Consider the following 20,897-nt stretch of genomic DNA (forward strand, 5'->3'; position numbering starts at 1 on the left):
TACGAGCTGCCCCGCACCGCCGCCGCCCGACTCCCGCAGCCGCCCAAACACCCGGAGGCCCCGACGGGATTGTGCGGGGGGCAGTAGGGATGTCTATAGCGGGGTGCCAAGAGGGTTGACAGCTAGGGGCTGTGTCTTTAACGAGCATCCACCCTGTTATTGTTTCCCTCCAGGAGCTACGACTCGATTTTCACACCTGCGAGGATGCGCCCTCCCAGCCGACGGGCACGCAGCAGTCCGAGGTTCGCCCAGGTGCAAGCACCCCCCGGCGGCTAGGTGGCTTTTCCTTTCCATAAAAAACCAAACATAAAACCACCAACCAACCAACCAAAAACAACAACAAACCCCAAAACCACAAACAAACAAAAAGACAAAACCAAATAAAAGGGTGGGAAGGAGAGGAGAAGAAAGGGGGAGAGGTGGAAAGAGAGGAGGGAAAGGCAGAAAGAGGTAAAAAGGGGAAGAGGGGGGAAAAGGCCGGGAGAGGGGAAGGTAGTAAAACAAGGAAAAGCTGGGAGAAGGGGGGAAGGATGAGGAGCGAGGAGGGAGAAGGGGTGGCTGCAGAGGCGCTAGAGGGAGAGGGGGCTGAGGGCCGGGGTCGTGACCAGACGTCTTTTCGCAGGATTCCCGACGGGTGGAGCGAGCGGGTCGGCTGCTGGAGTGCCTCTTGGAGCGGGCTCGGGGATGCGGGGAGCGGCCGGAGCTGTGGCGAGACACCCTGTCTATCCTGCGGCGCCGCTGCCCCGGCTACTGCCCGGCGGGAGAGGGTGCGGGGACAGCGCAGCGGGGCCGTTCCAGCGCGGGGAGGTTCGGGAGCAGCGCCGGGAACGCCGACGGGGCGGTGCGGTGGGGCGGTGCGGGGAGCCCAGCCCCGTGCGACAGGAGCAAGGCCCGGGAGCTGATGGCGGTGTGGAGAAGCTATAACAACTTGGGATAGGTGGCCTTGGGAAAAACTTCACTTTTATTGTCCGCCGTATTGACACTTTTATTGTCGCCACGGAGTCATCCTGCGGGGTGGTTTGGTTTTTTTAACATGCATAATTTATTAAAACACCCCCACACACGTATACACACACACACAGACACACACACACACACACACACACGCGCGTAACCCCCCCCAAAAGAACCAAAAAACAAACAAAAACCACAAACAAAAACAAAAAAAAACAAACAAAAAACCAAAACAAAACCAAAAAACCAAACAAAACAAACAAGAAAACCACACACACACAAAAAAACCAACCAAGCAAAAAAACCCCAAACAACCAGAACACCTCAGGAAGCTCAGAGGCTGCTGGAGCGGGCACCCCGCGGTCCCGCCGGGACGGACGCGCCGTCGGGAGCTCAGCTCACACCCGCGCTTCGCTGCCGCGCTGTCTCCTGCAGCCGGACTCGATGCTTTGTGAGGAGAAAGGGGATAACAAAGTGAAGAATAAAAGGGGATTAAAAAACTGAAAAACGGGGTTAAAAAAAACCCCCAAAATAAAAGGGGATTTAAAAACCGGAAGAATAAAAGGAAAAGACACGCAGTGGTGGCTGCGGGGAGTGTATGCGCGAGTGACGGTCTTCTGCGTGCCTCGGCGCGGGTGCGCGGAGCGGGTTTGCGGGTCGGGGAATGTGGGTGCGGTGCGGGGACCGCTTTCGGCAGCGCACGGCGGGGCGGGGCGGGATGGCGGAAGGAGGGCGGGTGCTTCCTGCGGGAGGACGGGCGGGAGGCGGATGCGGGCAGGGAGAGGGACACAGACACGTGTGGTGCGATGTCGCGGGAGGGCGCGGGGCTCTTCGCCGGCTTCCGAGTGCTCGGCCGCTTCAGCGGGCACGTCCCGCACGTCCTGCGCTACCACGGCCGGCACCGCGAGTTCTACGTGGCCACCGCCGTCGGGCGCAGCGTGCACACCTACAACGTGAGTACATCCCGGTCCCCCGCGCCGCTTCCCGGCATCCTACCTCCTCCGGCCGTGCGGGGAGACCCGCTTCTTTCCCCGCTTCCTCCCCTCCCCGACCTCCCCATCGTGATGCGGGAGGGTGTGCGGGGCCGCGGCGCCCCAGGCACCACGGCTCGGAGGGAGGGATGGAGACTGCTGGCTAAACAGGCCGGGAATGGGCTTGTTCAGCCATGTGAGCAGCCCTGGCCCCTACAGCATAGCGCATCCCGTTGCCTAAAAATGGGACTTAAAATTAAACTTTTAAGAACCAAATTTGTGAGTTTTAGAATTCAGACATTGTTTATTACGACGCGCTGCATTGTCACAGCGCGCCGGATGCCCTGGGAATCGTTTCGCCAAAGTGCACACCGAGGTATTTTTTCACTGCAGCTTGTATGTCTGCATTGCATGATTATTTATTTTTCATTCCCTGCATTCCTCTTATATATTAATGACATTTCCCAACATTTATTAGCATATATATATATGTCTTTGTAAGGTCTCTGGGGGTCTTTTCTGTATCTGGAGGCCCCAAAACTCTAAGTGGCCACCTTGTGAAATTCCTCAAGACAGTGCACCTGCTTATGCGGTAACTGAGTGCTGCATCTGGCTGCCTCATTTTGTCTCGTCATTGTTTCTTTAAATCACTTGGCTTGGCTATCTGTAGTTTCTGTATTGTAAATACTGTCAATACTTCCAGAGGAACACCCAGGTTCTGAGGCTTTTCCTCATTACAAAATGAATCAAAGCTCCCCTGCAGCAGGGATACCTGTGGGTTAGGCTGCACACGTATTTTTTGAGGGGGTGGGAGGCAGGCAGTCAGATCCTATTAAAACTCCTGTATGGAAGCAGATGAGCATAACTGAGTTCTGCCATATGAAAGTCTGTGGTATAGGCTCTTTTCTTGCAGTGCAGTCTCACAGAGTTAGTGCAGAGTTAGGGTTGGAAGGGACCTCTGGATGTCATCCAGTCACACCACTCTGCCAGGGCAGGGTCACCTAGAGCAGGTGACACAAGAACGTGTCCAGGTGGGTTTTGAATGTGTCCAGAGAAGGAAACTTCATGACCTCCCTGGGCACAGTCAAAGTATAATCAGTGTATAGAAACAGTAACTAAAGAGAATGGAATTGAAACAATTAAGTACAGTGAACAATAGAGTGTAGACAGCATAGATCTTCCTCCACCTTTGTGCTGCTTTTTAGTGTTCACTTCTGTCATTCTCTTCACAGACTTTAAACTGAAATAGTAATGATCATCAGTGGAAAAGATGCTTGCAACTAAAGCAAATTCTTCGTGAGCAGATATAAAATTAGAATACAGTGTGGTTGTAGTGAAAATAAAGTCAAAACAGAGGTGATGTGGAAACTAAGTTGCCCAAGCTCTACAAGGTGTTTCAGCATGTCTTTAGTTTCCTGTGCATTAGGGTGAAATACATTAGGAAGCACAACTTAGTTTTACTGAGTGGCGTTCTTTTTGCAAATGTATTGTCCCATTCCTTTTGACCTGCTGTCTGCATGTTTTCCAGTAGATGCTGTTGTAAACTAAGGTGAATAGTATTTCTGCTTTGTGAGGTGTGCAAATTAATCTCATTTTGTATCATTCCAGAATTTTTAATTTCTGTTTATAGCAAATTCATTGCAACCAGTCATTAAAAACACCTTTTTAACATTTTCATTGCAGGTGAAGAAGCTTGGTATTGTTTCTGTGAGTAAGTATACACAGATTGTTCATTCCTATCATTTGTGGAGTTTTTAACATCTTTGACATCTGCACTTGATTCTCAACTCAGAAGCAAAAAATAAATTGTATATTTTGTAATATTTACACTCAAATATGTTGAGAGGAGTCTCAGAAATATAAGATATCAATTGGGAAATAGGACTGCTGTTGAAACTGTAACTTAGTTTTCTTAGAGACATACCTTTTGAACCTTCTGTTCTTATCATCTTGGTCTTCCAAGAACACCACTAGACCTTAAGGATTGAGCAGTGAATAAAAGTCAAGTATTAATTTATTGAATTGATTTCAGATCCCTTTTTTTGATTGTTGTTTTTGTGCTTATTAGAAGACTGTTACAGGAGTTATATAAAATAATTACATGAAAAGAATACATGTGGATGGGAATAGAAGTATTCAGGCAGTGTTAAGAACTGATTGTGCTGCTGGATACAAAGGATATGTACTGATGGCCTGCCATTCCCTTGGCTGTTGGGAATAAAGCACTCTGGGAGTCAGTAACAGCGGGGCCCATCTTCAGCACCATCACCAGCAGCCTGGTTGATGAGGCAGCATGCACTCTTAGGATAAGTTTGCAGATGATGCTGTCTTAGAAGGAGTAGCTGACACCTAGAATGGTAGAGTTTCAGTCCAGGGAGCTGTTACAAAACACTGAGCCTAGGCCAACAGGGACCTCACCAAGTTCAACAAGTGCAAGTGCAGAATCCTGCACCTGGGACAGAACAAGCTGAGAAATGACTGGCTGCATGGCATCCTACTGAAAAGGAACTGAGGCTGTGCTGGTGCCAGGATGAATGTGGACCAACAACACTAACTAGGAATAGGACAAGCTATGTAAGAGGCTACATTAAGAATGCAGCCAGCAGATAAGGGGAGACTGTTATTCTCCTATACTTCATGCTGGTAAGGCCATTCCTGGACTGCAGTACCTGGTTAGTGTGGTTCTACCTGTTCTGTCCCCCTTTCTCCTGCAGGAGGGATGCTGAGAAGCTGGAGAGTGTCAGAACCTACAGCATGCAATATGAAAAGAGACATTGAAGTAACTGGATCTGTTTAGTCTTAAGAAAGGAAAGATATAGGGTGACCTAAAGGCAGCCTGTTACCTTAAGGGTAATTAGATGGCAGGGCTGAATTTGTGGTAATGGTGCTAGACAAAGTAAAAAGAAGCAGCAACCACAGATTGCAGCTTGAGAGGGTCACAGTGGTGGGTAGGAAAAACGGCCCAAAGAGGTAACTGTAGTATGGTGTAGAGCTTAAGCAGAACTTCCCCAGAAGTGTTCAAGACTCAGCTGGGCAGATAACAGCTGCCTAGTACTGGTGATAGTCCAGCTTTGGGGGGACCTGGTGGGATGTTGAACTGATTGATTTCCAAAGGTCCCTTTCAACTGCTGATCAGATGATTCAGAGGGATACACACTTTCTTGAAAAGCAGGGGCTTCTGTCTACCATCAGGTTTTTACAGAGACCTCATAAATAAAATATTTTTCATTAAAAGAGCACCTGTAAACTTGAGAATAAATGCCACACAACTGGGACTAGATTTAGAAGACCAACTGTGCTAGTTAACAGCTGTAGACACGTTAATGTAACTTCTGTTTTCAGCTTTCAAAATCATAAAAGCATTGCATATTCTGTTCAGTGAGCTACATCTTCTTACAGAAATAGTCTAAGCTTTTTGAGAAATTGACATGTTTATGTACAGTATTGTAATTGAAAAAAAATAATGATGTGCCTCTCTATGTGCTGGTGTTGGTTGGTTGGTGCTCTGACTTTTTTAATTAGAGTCTGCCTAAAACTGTCTTAACATAAAAGCAAACTTTATACAGCGCATGTGGAGTACTTCTAACTTGGCTGTAAGTCTAAGTCACTTCAGACGTGCTGTGGGAAAATGTTTATTATGTTCAAACAAATTAAACCTGAAGTGCAACCTTTTTTATTTTCTTAGTTAGTCCTCAGTTTTATCCTTTTGAAGCTGTGCTGAAGTACAGCAAAGGTACTGGTTTCTTTGTGTCTGATAATAATTCATAGTACAAAGCAACATTGTGAGGAAGGCTGGTGTGTGATCTTGCAAGTTTTTGTCATAGATACATTCAGTTATTTTTGATCTGGTGTTTCTCTGTAAAGTTGTTAAGTGCTGCAGTTTGCATTTTTATATTTCTCTTGTTGAGAGTATTTTTTTCTACAGTATATTTTTCAGTTTTCTACCATTTGGGACCACACCAACAGTTTCTCAGTGGGGTCTGAAACTTTGACTCATTTCCCTTTTGAGCTACTAAAGTAGCAGATCCCAACAGTAGGTACTCCTTCTGAACCAGTCACGAGGTGGTGAGTGAGATGTATTTTTAGGGCAGTAAATTCCCAGTTTCTTTACCTGTGATCAGGAAACAGGTGCAAGAGTTATTATCAAACTAATAAGCATTGCTGTTGCTGAGATGTTGATTTATCATCTGTGTTTCCAGCCCTCACAAAAGTGATACATACCTTCACTTTAAGTGAAAGTTCAGTAGTTTTAAGTGTTTTTCAGAAAAACCACCTTGTGATCTACCAATCTGATGTTACTTATGATGTTGTCACCTCTGTAACATTTTACGGTAATATTTGCATTCATCTGAAATGTGTGCATTTCTCTAAAATTCAACAGGAGAGCTTTCTTGGTGAGTCACTATGTCAGAGAAGTGCACTGTGAGACTTTCTGTTTTGTTATGAACCTGAGATTTGTTTATCTTTTCTTTTGTTTGATTAACAGGTAATGCTTTACCACAAGACATTACATGTTTGGCAGCAGATCGCATGCTGATATTTGCTTCATACGACAATATTCTCCATGCTTTTGCCAGGAACAAAGAGGTTTTTATTAGTTTACTTATTGCTTTGTACAAGACAGCTGTGTAGTGTTTGTGGTTTCAAGACAGCTGGTTTTCTACAGATGTCTATTTCTGTAGATGTTTAGTGCCTTCAATTTTAGGAAACAAACTGTAGAATAAAGAATAAAAAACTTAGAACAGGAGGATATAAATGCAAATTTTGTAATGGCTGATCTGTGTTTTATGTATTAATTATAATAATTAAGTAGTTAAAGATAAAAAATAAGTTGATAATTCACATATGTAAATTAAAATTAAATAATGAAAAATATTTTGGTAAAATATTTTTGCCAGCAGTTTTAAATGTCAGATATAGTTATGTATCTTCCACTTCAAGTTGTGGGGCCTTTCCATGTTTTTTATTTAAACTTGTTGCTGTTAGTCCGTTAGCTGTCCTCAGGTATTACGTTAACATGATATGCTGCCCTAACAGCTTATATTGAAAGCATTTCTATTTTGAATTTATAGGTAGTTCATACCTATGAAGGTCACAAGGCAAGGATACACCTTCTACAGCCTTTTGGTGACCATGTCATCTCTGTGGATGTTGATAATGTTCTTATTGTTTGGAATATACAGTCAGAAGGTGAGAATCTCTTTGGTTTTTTTACTACTTCATAGGATAAGATCGTTAAACATTCATTAATTTGAAAAGCAGTTTTGTTAAATGCACATATTCAGAAGTAGTTCATTCTTAAAAAAGAAAATTCCTAAATGATAGTTATTAATCTGAAGTCCTAATCCTGCAATAATAGTTCATGAATAGATTCTGCACCACATTCAGAGACCCAGGAAGGTTCCATATAGGTGTGAAGAGAGAATAGTTGTATGGAAATTACGTTTTAGTTTTCCATTTTCTGGTAAAGACTGTGGTACAGCAGCTTTATCTCTGAAATTGTGTAATTCCTTGATATTTACCAAACTGGGTAAAACTAAATTCTAATGAATAATCTTCTGATTGTGTCAGCATCTTCTCATGCCATTGTCAAGTGCTGTATGAAATTGTGCTTCAGTGCCCCAAACTTTTTGCTTTAGAAAGCACTGTCATTGGCGTGACCAGGGTTATTCCATGGATCTTGGACCTCAAAGGTGTCTGTAAACAGGCTTTAACAATTTGAAGTTGCTATGACAAATAAAAGGCATGCTAATCAGATGAGGTGTTTTGCTCAGGCAGGAGCAGGAATCCCTCAGAAAGATACAAATCGCTACACTTCTGCCAGTATTGTACTAGGTAGGCTTATGGGGAAAACATGTACCTTGGAGCCAACAGGTATTACAATGAAAAGCTGAGCCTGTCCTGTTACACATTAGCTAATCCTTTAATGTAAGATACACCAGTTACAGGATTTGTAAGTAAGCATCAGCTCTGCTTTTACATTTACAAAGGGATGACAAGCCTGCAGATTTGTAGGTGTAGCCACACTAATATCGTTTCTTACTTTTTTTTTTGCAGAAGAGTATCTTCAAGTGGATTTTGATAAAGCCACTTTTGTCGTTTCTGCAATTCTGCATCCCAGCACCTATTTGAATAAAATTCTCCTTGGGAGTCAACAAGGAAGCTTGCAGCTGTGGAATATTAGATCCAAGTAAGATGCTTAATAACTTGGCTACACTTCATGCTCCAAATAGCTTGATATGCAACAAATAATACTGTTAAGTATTACATGTTTTGAACATGGAATCTTTTACCAAGTATTGGCAAAAGTTTTCAACTGGTCTTTCTCCAGGAACAGAGAATGCTGCTGCCTTTCAGGTTGCGTGTTGTTTACTCTCCTTGCAAAATGTCAGGGGTTGTTCAGGAAGTTGGTTTTTTTTTGTTCAAATTTCTTGGAATCATATAGCTTTTCCATGAAAGCAATTAAAATAATAGTAAAAGCATGTTCAGGCCTTCTGCCTCCCTTCTTCCAAGCTTAATTTTTTTAGTTGTTGTGGGTGCAAGGAAGTGTTGACAGGTAGTGTGGAGATAATTACTAGCATTTGAGCATTACACTCAATTAAGAGTTGTGTAGACATGCTGTTGTCTCTGAGCATGTCCGAGTAGATCATAATTCATAATGTCAATATTTCCTGTCTAACAAGATCAGCTGCTTTTCTAACTAATGAAAGCTCCAAGTACACTGAGTTTCCCTGCATGTACATACTGCAGTACATACTGCAGTACGTACTGCAAATAGATGTTAAGTCAGCTTGCTATTTTCATAACCACTGCATACTGTTATTTCTTTTTGTTTCATATTCTAATGTTTTAGAGATGCCTTATATGCTATATAAATCAGGACATATGAATAAGCTAAAAATACAGAAAAGTAAATGTCTCTAGTAAATGTGTTTTTACATCTCTTCAGTACCTGTCACAGCATCTTGAGATGCAGTACATCCTAGATAACAAAAAGTCTACCTTAGATGGCTTAATTTCTCTGTTAATCGTGTAAAAACTTTCGGCACTGTTACTGCTCTTTTAGCAATATTGCTAGGTTAAGCACTATATGTTTTTGGCTATTTGTTCCTTCCATAGATTGTTTTGTAGATAGGAACGGAAAAGTTAGACCAAAAAAAAAAGAAAGAATTGAGGGGAAAGTTTGATTGTATCTGGCAGGAAAGGAAAGTGAGAGGTGGTAACATGACTGGTAGCAGTCTTTTAGGAATGCCGACCTGTACCTGTGCTGATAGAATAGATTTTAATTGCGTCCTTAAATAACATCTCCACAATTTCGCCCTTAATAAGTACTGCATGACTGCTTTGTCTGTGAGCAGTCCTGCTTCATATTTTGACTGTTACCATGTCTGAAAGGAACAAGATAGAGTGTGCCTGTAATACATATTAGTGCCTTAATTTAGGGAAGTTACTCTGCACATGAAGGATGTGATTCTATTAGAAGCTGAATCAAGACTGGCTTTTTATGTTAATTTTGAGAATTCTGCAGAGATGTGATCATGGCAGAAATCATGGGGAGCAACTGGCATAGAAGGGTCTTCCTCCCTGTTCACGTCATGTAATTATGTCACTCTTGTGGGATTAATGCATGACATTAAACTTTTCAGTAAAAATGAAGCATACATTTTATTCTTAACCCTGCTTATTAGTGTCACAGGTTTTTTTTTCTTTTATCTGATTTATATGGACATTTTGTCATGGAAGATCCCCAAGAGTTAATTGACTTATGAGTTTTATGCGTTGTTTTCCAGCAAACTCTTATACTCATTTCCAGGATGGGGCTCCGCGGTCACAACTCTTACACAAGTTAGTACTTTTGTTGCCTTTTATTTTTGTGCATAACTGGTCAGGAAGAACTGGCAAAATATCGTTGTTAAAAATTACAGCAGTAAAGATGGTTTGTATTCACTCAGGTATTGTAATAACCCTCTCTTGAGTGAAGGTTTATTATCTGCTCTTCCTCTAATCCTAGTTATGTTGCACTTAGGGTCTTAGTTGTTTTGTGTTTATCACATCTATAGTCTTTGCTATATGATATAAATTTCACAGAAACAGTTTGTAAGATGTAAACTTGTATCATTCATGTAACTTCATGCAAAAAACCAGTAGTTTTTTGCTGAATTTATTTTGCTTTGGAGGTTGATAACATGTAGATTTTTCTGATTCAAGAAAAGATTTTTTTAATTGTATTCACTGTATTTTTTTTAGATATAAAAATTAATTTAAACTTACTAGTAGCATTGATGACAGCTTTGAAAATGGTCGGTGGTTGTCCAGGATAAAACCTGTAAATGTGGAAGTGTGTGGCAGGGTATATAATGAATAATAACCAGACCTACTGGGCACTAAAGTGGTCTGTTTCTCAAAGGATTCAGAGCTTCTGGAAACCAGTAGAGACTAAGCACAAAATTTTGCCTCTCTTTTTTTTTTTTTTTGTCAGATCTTCAGTTTTGCATTACAATGATATACAGAGAAAATCTCATGTGAGATTCCTTATTTTTGTTCTTTACTGTTTGTCCCAGACTTAGATACATTTTCTTGAATGTAGTAGTATTACCAGTGTAGCTGCAAGCTTTTCCTTTTTCATTTTAGTTGATGTTCAATTTTTCTTGCAGGCTCCAGCAGTGGATGTTGTTGCAGTCGGTCTTGTATCTGGTCATATCATTGTACATAATATTAAGTTTGATGAAACTCTGATGAAATTCCAACAAGACTGGGGTCCCATCACAGCAATATCTTTTCGTACAGGTAAGTCTTAGCATCTTTTTAAGTGAAAATATGTATGAAATCACTAAAACTAAGTGGGACACAGGAAAATATTTTTTGATAAAACATTTCAGAATCAAAATTTGTGCTAAGAGTTCTAGTTTTCAAAGGCTGAAGGTAATATAGAGAAGTTAGCAATAAGTAAGGGAGATCATGCATTTTCATCATGATTTATAGTGGTGTTTTATAGCATTTCTGTTCTGACTCAGTACACAACATTTTTGGAAAGAAAAGTTTCTTAACAATGTACCAAGAGCTTCAACAGTAGAGTTATCAGAGTTAGTGCAGAGTAACCAGTACACCTTAGTTTCCTATCCTAACCTACTTCTCAGCAATGTCTTCCCCCCCAAATAAAGTTAGAATGTGTGTTAGTTAGAATGAAAGTTAGTTGTGTGACTACTGAATGGATGTTACTGGGGAACACTCTTTATTTTTGCAACTTTTTCTTGTCTAATTACTAAAGCTAGTTATTTTAATGTTGATCCTACCTACAGAGCTGTTGATACTGAATCTGGTCTCTCATTTGAAAAGAGAAACTTGCAAATCTTATCAGGATATAGATTGTCGTGGTTTTGGCCAGCTGGCCAGCCCCAGGGGCTGAGAATGGTTTTGTCCAGATGGATTTCCAGACAAAAAGCCAATTAAAACTCTCAGTAATGCCTTTGCTAATTACATATTTAAGAAAACAGAAGAGAAGGGGGTTACACAGTTGAAATTAGGGGCAGCAGGCGTGTAGAAGAGCAGCGGGCCCGAGGAGGGCCAGGCCTCCCCCGGCTTGGGCCGGAGGCACGTGTAGCACTGAAGCCCCCCTCTCTCTTTTAAGAAAGTGAAGGAAAAAAACTTTAAAGAAGGACTAACTGCTTGGACGAGAAACTGCTGCAGAGAAATTCCAGCAGAGAGATAACAGAGTGTCCAAGGTTGAAGCTGGCAGCTGAAGCTGCAGCAGGAGAGAGAAGTTCGAAGAAGAAGGGGCTGTTTCTCCCCCCTTTCGCTCTCTCCCTTCAGCAGGGTAAAGACTAAAAAATAAATCCCTGCTACCTGTAGAAGATTGTTGAGGTGAGGAGACCCCCCCATGCAGCTCACAGAGGAGCTTGTAGATGTACCAGGAAGCTGAGACTCTATGAGAGAGGACTGAAATGAAGCAGAGTCCTGTTGAAGATTTTGTGACCCTGAGAGAACCTCATGCTGGAGCAAGAATGGCTCGGGTGAGATGTGGGGATCAAAGTAAGGGATCCATGCTAGACCCATGCTGGAGAGGTCTGTCAAGGACTGTTCTCCTGTGGCAAGGACCTCCATAAGGAACAGGGGTGGACTCATAAACCGTTATCCCCTGTAACCCTGTGGAAGAAGATCCATGGTAGGCAAGTGTCCCCTTGCAAGTCCATGGAAGAAAAGATCTTCAAGGCCTGGGTAACCCCCCAGCCTCCAGTCTTAGCCCAGGAGGGGGATAGGCCCAGCCCTGGAAGCCGACACAAAGAGAAAGAGAAAGAGTTCCAGCTGTGACGAGAATGCTGCAGAGTTACTGGAGAGAGAGAGCTGGAATTCCGAAAATGGAGAAAACGACTGCTTCTCTTCCTTGGACTGATATAAAGGGAGGAGGAGTATTTCTCTAAATACATAGTTCTTTTTACTTAAGTAGAGGTGTTATAGATATAATTCCTTAGTAGTTTTTATTTTACTAGTAATAAATGTTTGTACTATTTTCCCCAAATCCAGTCTCTTTTGCCTGCATAAACCTTCTCTCAACTAATAGTAATTGTGTGGGGAGTGTGAAAGCAAACTGACCCAGAGCAAAACCATGACATTTTTTGGTGGAGAATGCAGGCAGAGACTGCCCGGAGAGGCAGTGGCCGGATCAAACCCCGACAAGATTGATGTAGACTCTATTGAGGATGAGTGCTACTGGAGAAAATTGTGAAAAGACTTTTGAGAAGTAGAATGTGTCAATATGTCTTGTGCTTTCAAGCAAAACTTCTACCACTTACTGCTGGATTTAGATATTTTGTTATCTGGTATGAAAAAAATCCTGGTTTTATTGTGAGTGAGCTTTGTTTCTTTTCTGATTGATACTAGAGTGTTACAATTAAAACATATTTATAGCATCAATTTGAGTTTGGTTTTTTGTGTGTGTGTGATTTTAGCTTTTTCTTTATCGGTTCTGCATCAGTTTGAAGATGTGAGAAGTCAATAAGGATGTGCTGAATGTCAGTAAACAAACCTTTTTTTACTTTTTTTTGAGCAGATGGACACCCAGTAATGGCAGCTGGCAGCCCAGTTGGACACATTGCTTTGTGGGATCTAGAAGACAAGAAACTGATGTGTCAGATGCAAGATGCCCATTCCACAGCAATAGCTGGCATGTCATTTGTCCCTGGAGAGCCACTTCTTATTACTAATGGTGCTGATAATGCTCTACAGGTGAGTTACAAGAGCTGCTACTGCCTGCTGTTACCTTTTTCTTCTCTGGATGACCTGCAATGTGTAAATGTTTAGTTTGGATTTGAAGTAACAGTTCTCAAATGAAACAAATACAGAAGAACTCAAGTTGCTGGTTCCTCAGCTAGACTGTAGTTTAAAGATTTGCTATCATGGTACCATTACTTCATTTACTGGTTCATAGTAGCCTTGAAGAACAAAGCTTAGGATCCACTTTTCCAGATCCATACTATGTATCCTAGTACACTATCTTAAATCTTCATCCATTTTTATAACATTTTGGATCACAAGCAGTTGCTGTTGATAAAACTCCCTTGTGCTGGGTGTCTTCTGGTGCCATCAGCCTCTGATGGAGGGGTGGAATGAACAGCAGGAAACAATTAGTTGCTGTGACAGAAACTTCCAGAGTTTTAGAATGAAGGGTGAAAGCCAGCATGTGAAGTTTGCTGCACTGGCTCCCAGCTAAACCTGTTCCACTGAATAGAGATGCAATTACTGGCAGGGCAGTGTTTATCAGCCTTGTTTCTCTGCTTATTTTGGGATACAGGTGTGGATTTTTGATGGACCTGGTGGTACAGGTCGTGTATTGAGAAGCCGAAAGGGACACAGTGCACCACCAACAAAAATCAGATACCATGGACAAAATGGAGAGCAAATTCTTAGTGCAGGTAGGAGTTCTCATTCTTGTTTATCAGCCTGATTTCTTGCTGTGATAAAGAAAATGCACACAGCTGTCTTTATTTTATTAATAAACTAGATTATATTTCATATGTTGTGTATATGTATTTATGAAACATAGTAAGTAGTTAATGTAGACAGTGTCATTTATTACTGTAGCAAACTATTTCACTTAAGCTGAAACGTTTGAAGTGGAATAGCATAGGAGCTGCTTTTATCATCTGTATTTATGTATTTGATAAATAAAAATTATTTCGTTGTCTCCTGAGAAAACTATCAACTGGTCAAAATGAAAACCGGTAACACCTAGGGAAATCTGTTTGTAACAGGAAAAAAATAAATGCATAATGCATTTAGTAACTGAAAGGAGCCACACTGCTTTTCCCTCTAGTTTGAGCAAGCTGTACTGTCTCTGTGATTTATTATGGATCAGTTGCATCTGTATTATATATTTTCAAGGTTGCTTCTTAACCCTTTCTAGAAGGGTAAAAATGCATAAGTGACTGCCCTTCCTTAGAAACTAGCATATTTAAAAACCTCTGAAAGGACCCCTTAGGAAATGATGTGCTAGGTCAGACTGTTTTGTACTCCAGAGCACTTAAGTAATGGAATGGTGGAGACTCTTCACCTAGTCTTTACTTACTGCTAAGCAGTGAATTGTTTACATGGGCAACATTTGATAACATTACACTACATTTTGATGAAATGTTGCACCTAGTATGGCACAGCAGTACATGGTGATAAAACTAACATCTCTTGCTAGCCATCCAACTAGTAGCTTGGATTCAAGTGGCAAGTTTCTTGTCAGTAATTTAGCTCACTCAAGATAAATCAGAGTATCAATTAAATGTTGCTTAACCAATCTTCACATTTGCCTTTGCAGTTTACTGCAAAACATATGGAGAGGACACAGAGGCAACCACTAAAATGAAAAGGATCTCAGGCTCTGAGATCTGATGTATCTGCAGTGTAAAGAGATTGACTCTCTCCATTCCTTTCTGAAATAGTAGTAAAACTTTGTGCAGCAGAAATGAAGTAGCAATGCTGTGAGGTGTTTTTCAAGTTCTTGTGGTTTCCTTAGAACAGGCATCTCTACAAATTAACTTTGTAAAACTTCACTGTTGTCACAGACTTTCCTCCTGCTTAACCTTTCTTCCAGTTCCCTGTATACAGATCCTAACTTACTTCTCCATCACAGCAGCAAGGAAAGGTTGCTAGAATAGTATAATTGTTCAATTGTCTTTCAGATTCTTTAAGTTCACTTTGACTAATTTTCTGTTTCTTTACTTATTTGGAGTAGTAAAAGTGTTTTGTAATTCTTGTGATTTTTAAGAATCATCTCAATGCCTTTAATTTTGCGTATGTTGTGCGGTTTTATTTTCTGTTGGGTTTTAGCTCTGCCTTGTCCATGTCTCCCCCACCAAGGGGATCTGTTTGCTAGTTTCAAGTTTGAGCTTTCTGTCCCTATATTAAATTCCTATGAGTTCTGTGAACATTGGTCATTGAGTAGAGTAGGAATGTCCCATTAATGTCCTGGTTACAGGAAAGATGAACAACCTAGTTTTTACCATTTTTGTTTGGGTTAACCTGCAGAGTAACCTGGATGTAGTTCTTAATCAGTCACAGCAGGTATTGGTTAGAAAAATAAGGGAAGGAATATTGTAGTTAATAAAGGAAGTATAGAGGGTCATGAGAAAGCTTTGGGAGTATTATGGAGATATTTAAAGGATACAACACTTTATTTAATGCTCTAATCATTGAAAGCTGGGTACAACTAGATATTGTGGTGGAGAAAGGAGTGGGGACAGAGGAATTAACATGGAAAAGGTGTCCATAAAGAGGTATCATTCTGATCATGTGTGGGGCAAAACTGTAGGAGTGGGATGTAGGCCATAGGAAACTAGGCTTCATTAGTTATGCTGCTTATAGTGTATCTGTATTTTTTTCTTGGACCAGAATTTTTAGTAAATGCTTTATTATGGTGTTTGAGGTTGCTTGTTGCTTACCCTTTCATTTTCATTTCTCAAGCAGATTATGCATAAGTTGATTTTTACCTTTTTCTACTCTCTGCTAATTTTTATCAGGTCAAGATGGAACATTGCAGTCCTTTTCAACAGTGCATGACAGGTTCAATAAAAGTTTAGGACGTGGTGAGTATTTCAGCCAAAGTACAAGTATTGGTGAAAAAAACCTCTGAAAAGTGTTTATGTAAATGTTAAACAGGCCTTATTTTCCCTTAACTGTTGTATAAAAATTAGTCATCTCAGTTGTTCTGTAAACTCAGTCCTTCCTGCAAAGTGTACTCTCAGATTTGTTTGTACTTAAAAAAAGTAATTTCCATAGCCTGGCACTGGATGCTCTTTCACTGTGGGAAATGTTTGGCTTGACTTTTGTATTTAAAATGTATAAGGCATTACCTGACATTTCAGTATGTGTAATTACAACTTTTTACTGTATTCCCCTTCTATTCAGTTGACTAAATTGATATTTCATGACTTGAGTTCCTTTGATCTAATGTAGACTTTAACTTAAGCATGTCTTGCACACAATGCCATGATATAGTTTGTAGAGCAAGGATCAGAAAGACTAAATTAATTCTTAGTTTTAAGTGTTTATCTATATGGTTATATATGTATTTAAATCTATATGAAAAGGCGTATGCAGATTAATTGGTTTTGTATATATATCCTTTGGGTATAAATCTGAAATTCCCAACTCTTTGGTTATTGAAGGGGCTGGGTATTACATATGGCTTTGCATAGTCATGTCTGTATGACCATGATTTTAGGTGTAATGGGGGAACTTCTGCATCAAGATTTCAGCACAAGATACTGGAACAAATAGGTTGAGTTGTACATCTGGGTAAAAGGCTGGTGGTGATTTGCTCAGCATCACATGAATGTTGACAGGAGCTCTAATACTATTCTTAGCTTTATGTAAGCCAGATTTTCCTGTTTAATAGGAACGTTAGGTTTTGTTAACAATCCTTTTTAAACCATTATTCTCATTTCTCCTCACGAGACTGAATCACTTAACTTCTATTTTAAAGGTTCAATTAACAAAAAGAAATCAAAAAAGAAAGGTCTTAAGCTTGACACAATGGCACTTCCACCAATTACAGCCTTTGCTTCTGGTAAGTGGTTTTTGATGTACATTACAGAGTAAATGTAAATATAGTATCATCATATATTCATTTTGTCTTTTAACCGTCAAGACACTACTCTTTTGAAAGCTCATGCTATAAGATCAGTATTTAGAGTGTCTGTGGCCTTTTGTAAGCTGTTGACAGGTTAATATTACGTTTTATTTGGTAAAGTTTTCAATATTTCAAAAAGAGCATTTTCTTTCAAATGTCTCTCTTACTCTTTGGCAATTTCAAACTGCATAGGCTAAAACATACCAAGACATAAAACATAATATCTAAAAAAATGCTTGTGGTTCTGTAAGCAATTTAGTTGCACTACCACATGCACAACAGTTTGCCAGGTGTTTTTTTCTGTATGGCAGCCTTTCAACTGTGAAACAAGAACACTAAATATGAACTGTTCTTTCTCAAGTTATTTTAAAATATTCTTTTCTAAGATATCAGAAAAGCTTGTTTGACTTTAGAATTACTGTTTGTAAAAGGACTGTATGTTACATTGCAGAAGTGGCACATCAGAGTGACTGGGATGGTATTATTGCCTGCCATCAAGGGTATATAACCTGTACAACCTGGAACTATCAGAAAACTTCCATGGGAGCTCATAAACTGAGGCCAGAAGAGTTTAGCAAATACAAGCCTATTGATATATATGCAACAGTAAGTTTATTTCTTACAATGTTTCTTCAGCATTACAGTCTATGTAAAATGCTTTACGACTTGAGTTGGACACAATGACATTGTGTTGAACCCACAGTGAAGGCAATACAAATGTTTACTGAGCTTTACCTGCGTCTTAGACAAGTAGTTAGTGTGGCACACTTCATATGCTAGGCGTTCAGCAACTCCTGCATCTTGTGATAACTACTAAACATAAGGTCAGAAAAACAATCTAAGTGGTAGGTAATTAAATAAAGTCACTTGTAAATACCCGCTTTTCTTTTGGCTACTGGATTGCTTTGGACTGTATCTTTCCAAAGACAGCTAGACAGACCATTGTTTGTTTGTTTCTTGCTATTTGAACTCCGGGTGAACTCATATTATTTTGCGTGCCATGGGCCATATGAACATTCAAAGAGGAATGCAGTCACCATGCTTACACTTTATCTTAGGAATTGAATTTGTGAATATCTTGATTTTTTGGGTTACAGTGTTGATATTATTACATATGGCTTCTGATGGATGTCACTAAACTTTCGTAACAAAGCAGTGCCCTTTTTATTACATACATGTTGCTATTTGCTTGTCTTAAGAGCTCTCCCTCTACTTTTTTGAGATGTAAGTTGTTGTTTCTGTGCAGATTTCCTTGAAGAAATCTAATAAAAATGTGTTAGTATTTTGTGTTCCTGATGTGCTACATATCATCTAAAAACCTTGCTATGATATACACTCAAAGAATCCTTTTTCATAGGTTCTTTGTTTTGTTTTACTTTTTTTTTTTTTAATTCCCTTGAAAGGCGGTTGATATTACCTCATGTGGTAACTTTGCTGTGATTGGCATGTCAACTGGACAGGTGGATGTGTATAACATGCAGTCTGGCATTCACAGAGGGCGTTATGGCAAAGAAAAAGGTAAGGATTGTTAGACTTTGAAAATACTGGCTCTGAAAAGAACAGCAATAACCTATTGTTCTGTCATCTGAGATATTTAACATAGGTTCTGAGTTGAATTTGGAATCTTTTCAGTGTCTCTAATTACCCTACACTGCCGTATGTTACACTGTAGTCAGAAACCTGATTTGAAGGACAGGATCCTTGCTACTTTTAACAGCTCTGATGTTAGCATATCCTTGGTTTTAATTAACACAAAATTGTCAGTTCCAAAATGGTTAGCACCACTGGCCTCCACTCTTTTTGAGATAATCATGTTTCTTGGCTTCTGGTTACAAGGTTCTGTCTCTGAGATAAATTTTCCCATCTGTTTTGCGTTCCCTGCTTAAAATTTAAAGAATATTTTACATGAGTGGGAAATTAAAGTCCTAAACAACTCTATTTCTTTGCATATGGTATTATTTTTAATTACCCAGCTGCAATGTGACAGTGTTCTGACCTTATCTTTTAACGTTTGCATACATATATATTTCATGTCATGTATCCTCATGCATGTTTTTTTGGTGCTCAAGATTTGAATGTTTTGTTGAGGAAACAAGGAAAGAACCCTTAACATTACTGGGTTTCTGAAAGTCATCTAGCATAAAAAACATGAAGTGGTCTCCTAATAAAATAATTGGTTGATAACAGGATGAGTTTTCTAATTTTATTTACTGGCCAGTAGCTCTAGGCATAGATTAAGAAATAAAATTGATCCAAACCCAGAGGAGCTACATCTTGTCTTTACACTGCAACGTAAAGTAGCCTAGGAAAACTTCCAGACTTTGTGCCAGATCTAAAATTGTAAATTTTTTTTGGAGTGGTCTGGCTTCTTGGAGGCATTCCCAAAGTGATTCAAGAAGTATCTCAAATCTCAAACTCACAAAAATCTCCCCAAACTGAAAACAGAAATATGAGCTAATACTCAGCTTCAGCTGCTCACAAATTTTTACTTGTATTCTAGGTGTTTACTTGAAAGTAGTTTGGTTTCTGTACAAGTTAAAAAAAATAATATTGGAGCAGTCTTGTCAGGTGTCTTTAGAATTGTTTGTTACTTCCTTACTACTCATTCAGTGTAGTTAGGCAGAGACATACAGAATAGTGTTTGGCATTCAGCTGATTACTACGCTAGGTTTAGATTCTGAAATAATACTCTCTTTTTGCTTGATTTGCAGCACATGAAGGGGCCATTAGAGGGGTAGCAGTGGATGGATTAAACCAGCTGGTAATCACAGCTGGTAATGAAGGATTAATTAAATTTTGGAAATTCAAAACTAAAGAGCTAGTTTACTCCACTGAACTTTCTTCTTCTCCAAGTGCAATTCTGCTTCACAGAGATAGGTAAGAAACTGAAGCTATTCCATGTGCATGTTTGTCTGAAATGGCAACCAGTGTTCTAATTAAGCTAATATATTTGATGCTTTGAAATATAACTGACTAATAGACGCAAAACAAAATTATTGCAAGACAGTTTACTAGACTGAAGGAATGCAATACTGAAATTATCCCAAACTATTTTAGGATAAAAGGTACCTGAAACAATGTTAGGATATTTTTTTGTCTCTGGAGTATTCACTATCATATGTGTTAATGTTTCTTGGCAGTGGTATTCTGGGAATTGCTTTTGATGACTTCAGTATTAGTGTTTTGGATATAGAAACCAGGAAGATTGTCAGGACATTCTCAGGACACCATGGACGGATTAACGACATGGTAATTGTTAACTCATTTTCTGTAAAGGTGACATAGATACCTAATTAATTTTAAAGATAATTAGTTTCTCTGCAGGCATTAAGTCACTGAGTATTATATTCAGCTGTAAATTGTAGAGTTGTAGTTCAATTCTACAGCAGTTTTGCCCACGTTAGTTTTCAAGTTAAAATGTATAGTGTTGGAATGACCATCTTATTTTTAATGTAGTTTGGGATTTTACTATGACTTTGCCAGAAGCTGATTTTGGGTCAAACAAATAATAAATATAATAAGGAATAATAAAAACTACGTTGAGAAGCAAAGTTTTACAGGAGTCTCAGCTGTGTACATAGAAGAGATGAGTCAGGTGTAAACAGATCTGAGATTATGCAACACACTGACAAATCATTATTTACATCTTATGTAGCAGTGTTTTATAGAGTTCATTGCAGTAGTTTTTAATTTTAAATGCTACTAAATTATTATTTATTTAATGTTTTCAATTTTTATGCTTAGTGGTTTTCATCATTAACAGTCAAAGCACTTTGGTCCTGACATTTATAAGTCAGATCTATCCTGTGTCATATATTTAAACCTGTTCTGAAATAGCTTTTCTCACTTTCAACAGT

At 39.6% G+C, this 20,897-nt stretch overlaps 1 protein-coding gene across 2 annotated transcripts in view; it reads left to right on the forward strand.

The window, feature by feature from the left end:
- The first annotated feature begins 1,743 nt into the window (after positions 1 to 1,743).
- WDR36 (WD repeat domain 36) overlaps positions 1,744 to 20,897 on the forward strand; it is a 36,341-nt gene continuing 17,187 nt past the window's right edge. Inside the window, exons 1-16 of one of the 2 annotated variants that reach the window (XM_050328383.1) lie at positions 1,744 to 1,907; positions 2,257 to 2,301; positions 3,609 to 3,636; positions 6,412 to 6,512; positions 6,998 to 7,115; positions 7,983 to 8,115; positions 9,716 to 9,770; positions 10,580 to 10,712; positions 12,973 to 13,148; positions 13,714 to 13,834; positions 15,929 to 15,994; positions 16,894 to 16,977; positions 17,492 to 17,646; positions 18,444 to 18,558; positions 19,752 to 19,917; positions 20,181 to 20,289. In XM_050328383.1, the coding sequence (XP_050184340.1) occupies positions 1,761 to 1,907; positions 2,257 to 2,301; positions 3,609 to 3,636; positions 6,412 to 6,512; positions 6,998 to 7,115; positions 7,983 to 8,115; positions 9,716 to 9,770; positions 10,580 to 10,712; positions 12,973 to 13,148; positions 13,714 to 13,834; positions 15,929 to 15,994; positions 16,894 to 16,977; positions 17,492 to 17,646; positions 18,444 to 18,558; positions 19,752 to 19,917; positions 20,181 to 20,289 (1,752 nt within the window). In that variant the 5' untranslated portion in view covers positions 1,744 to 1,760. The remainder of the gene's footprint in view (positions 1,908 to 2,256; positions 2,302 to 3,608; positions 3,637 to 6,411; positions 6,513 to 6,997; positions 7,116 to 7,982; positions 8,116 to 9,715; positions 9,771 to 10,579; positions 10,713 to 12,972; positions 13,149 to 13,713; positions 13,835 to 15,928; positions 15,995 to 16,893; positions 16,978 to 17,491; positions 17,647 to 18,443; positions 18,559 to 19,751; positions 19,918 to 20,180; positions 20,290 to 20,897) is intronic. The other variant, XM_050328384.1, reaches the window with a different exon arrangement.

The sequence above is a fragment of the Myiozetetes cayanensis genome, unplaced genomic scaffold (assembly GCF_022539395.1).
Source record: "Myiozetetes cayanensis isolate MyiCay16 unplaced genomic scaffold, myiCay2020 scf4, whole genome shotgun sequence".
In the NCBI taxonomy this organism is placed as follows: Eukaryota; Metazoa; Chordata; class Aves; order Passeriformes; family Tyrannidae; genus Myiozetetes; species Myiozetetes cayanensis.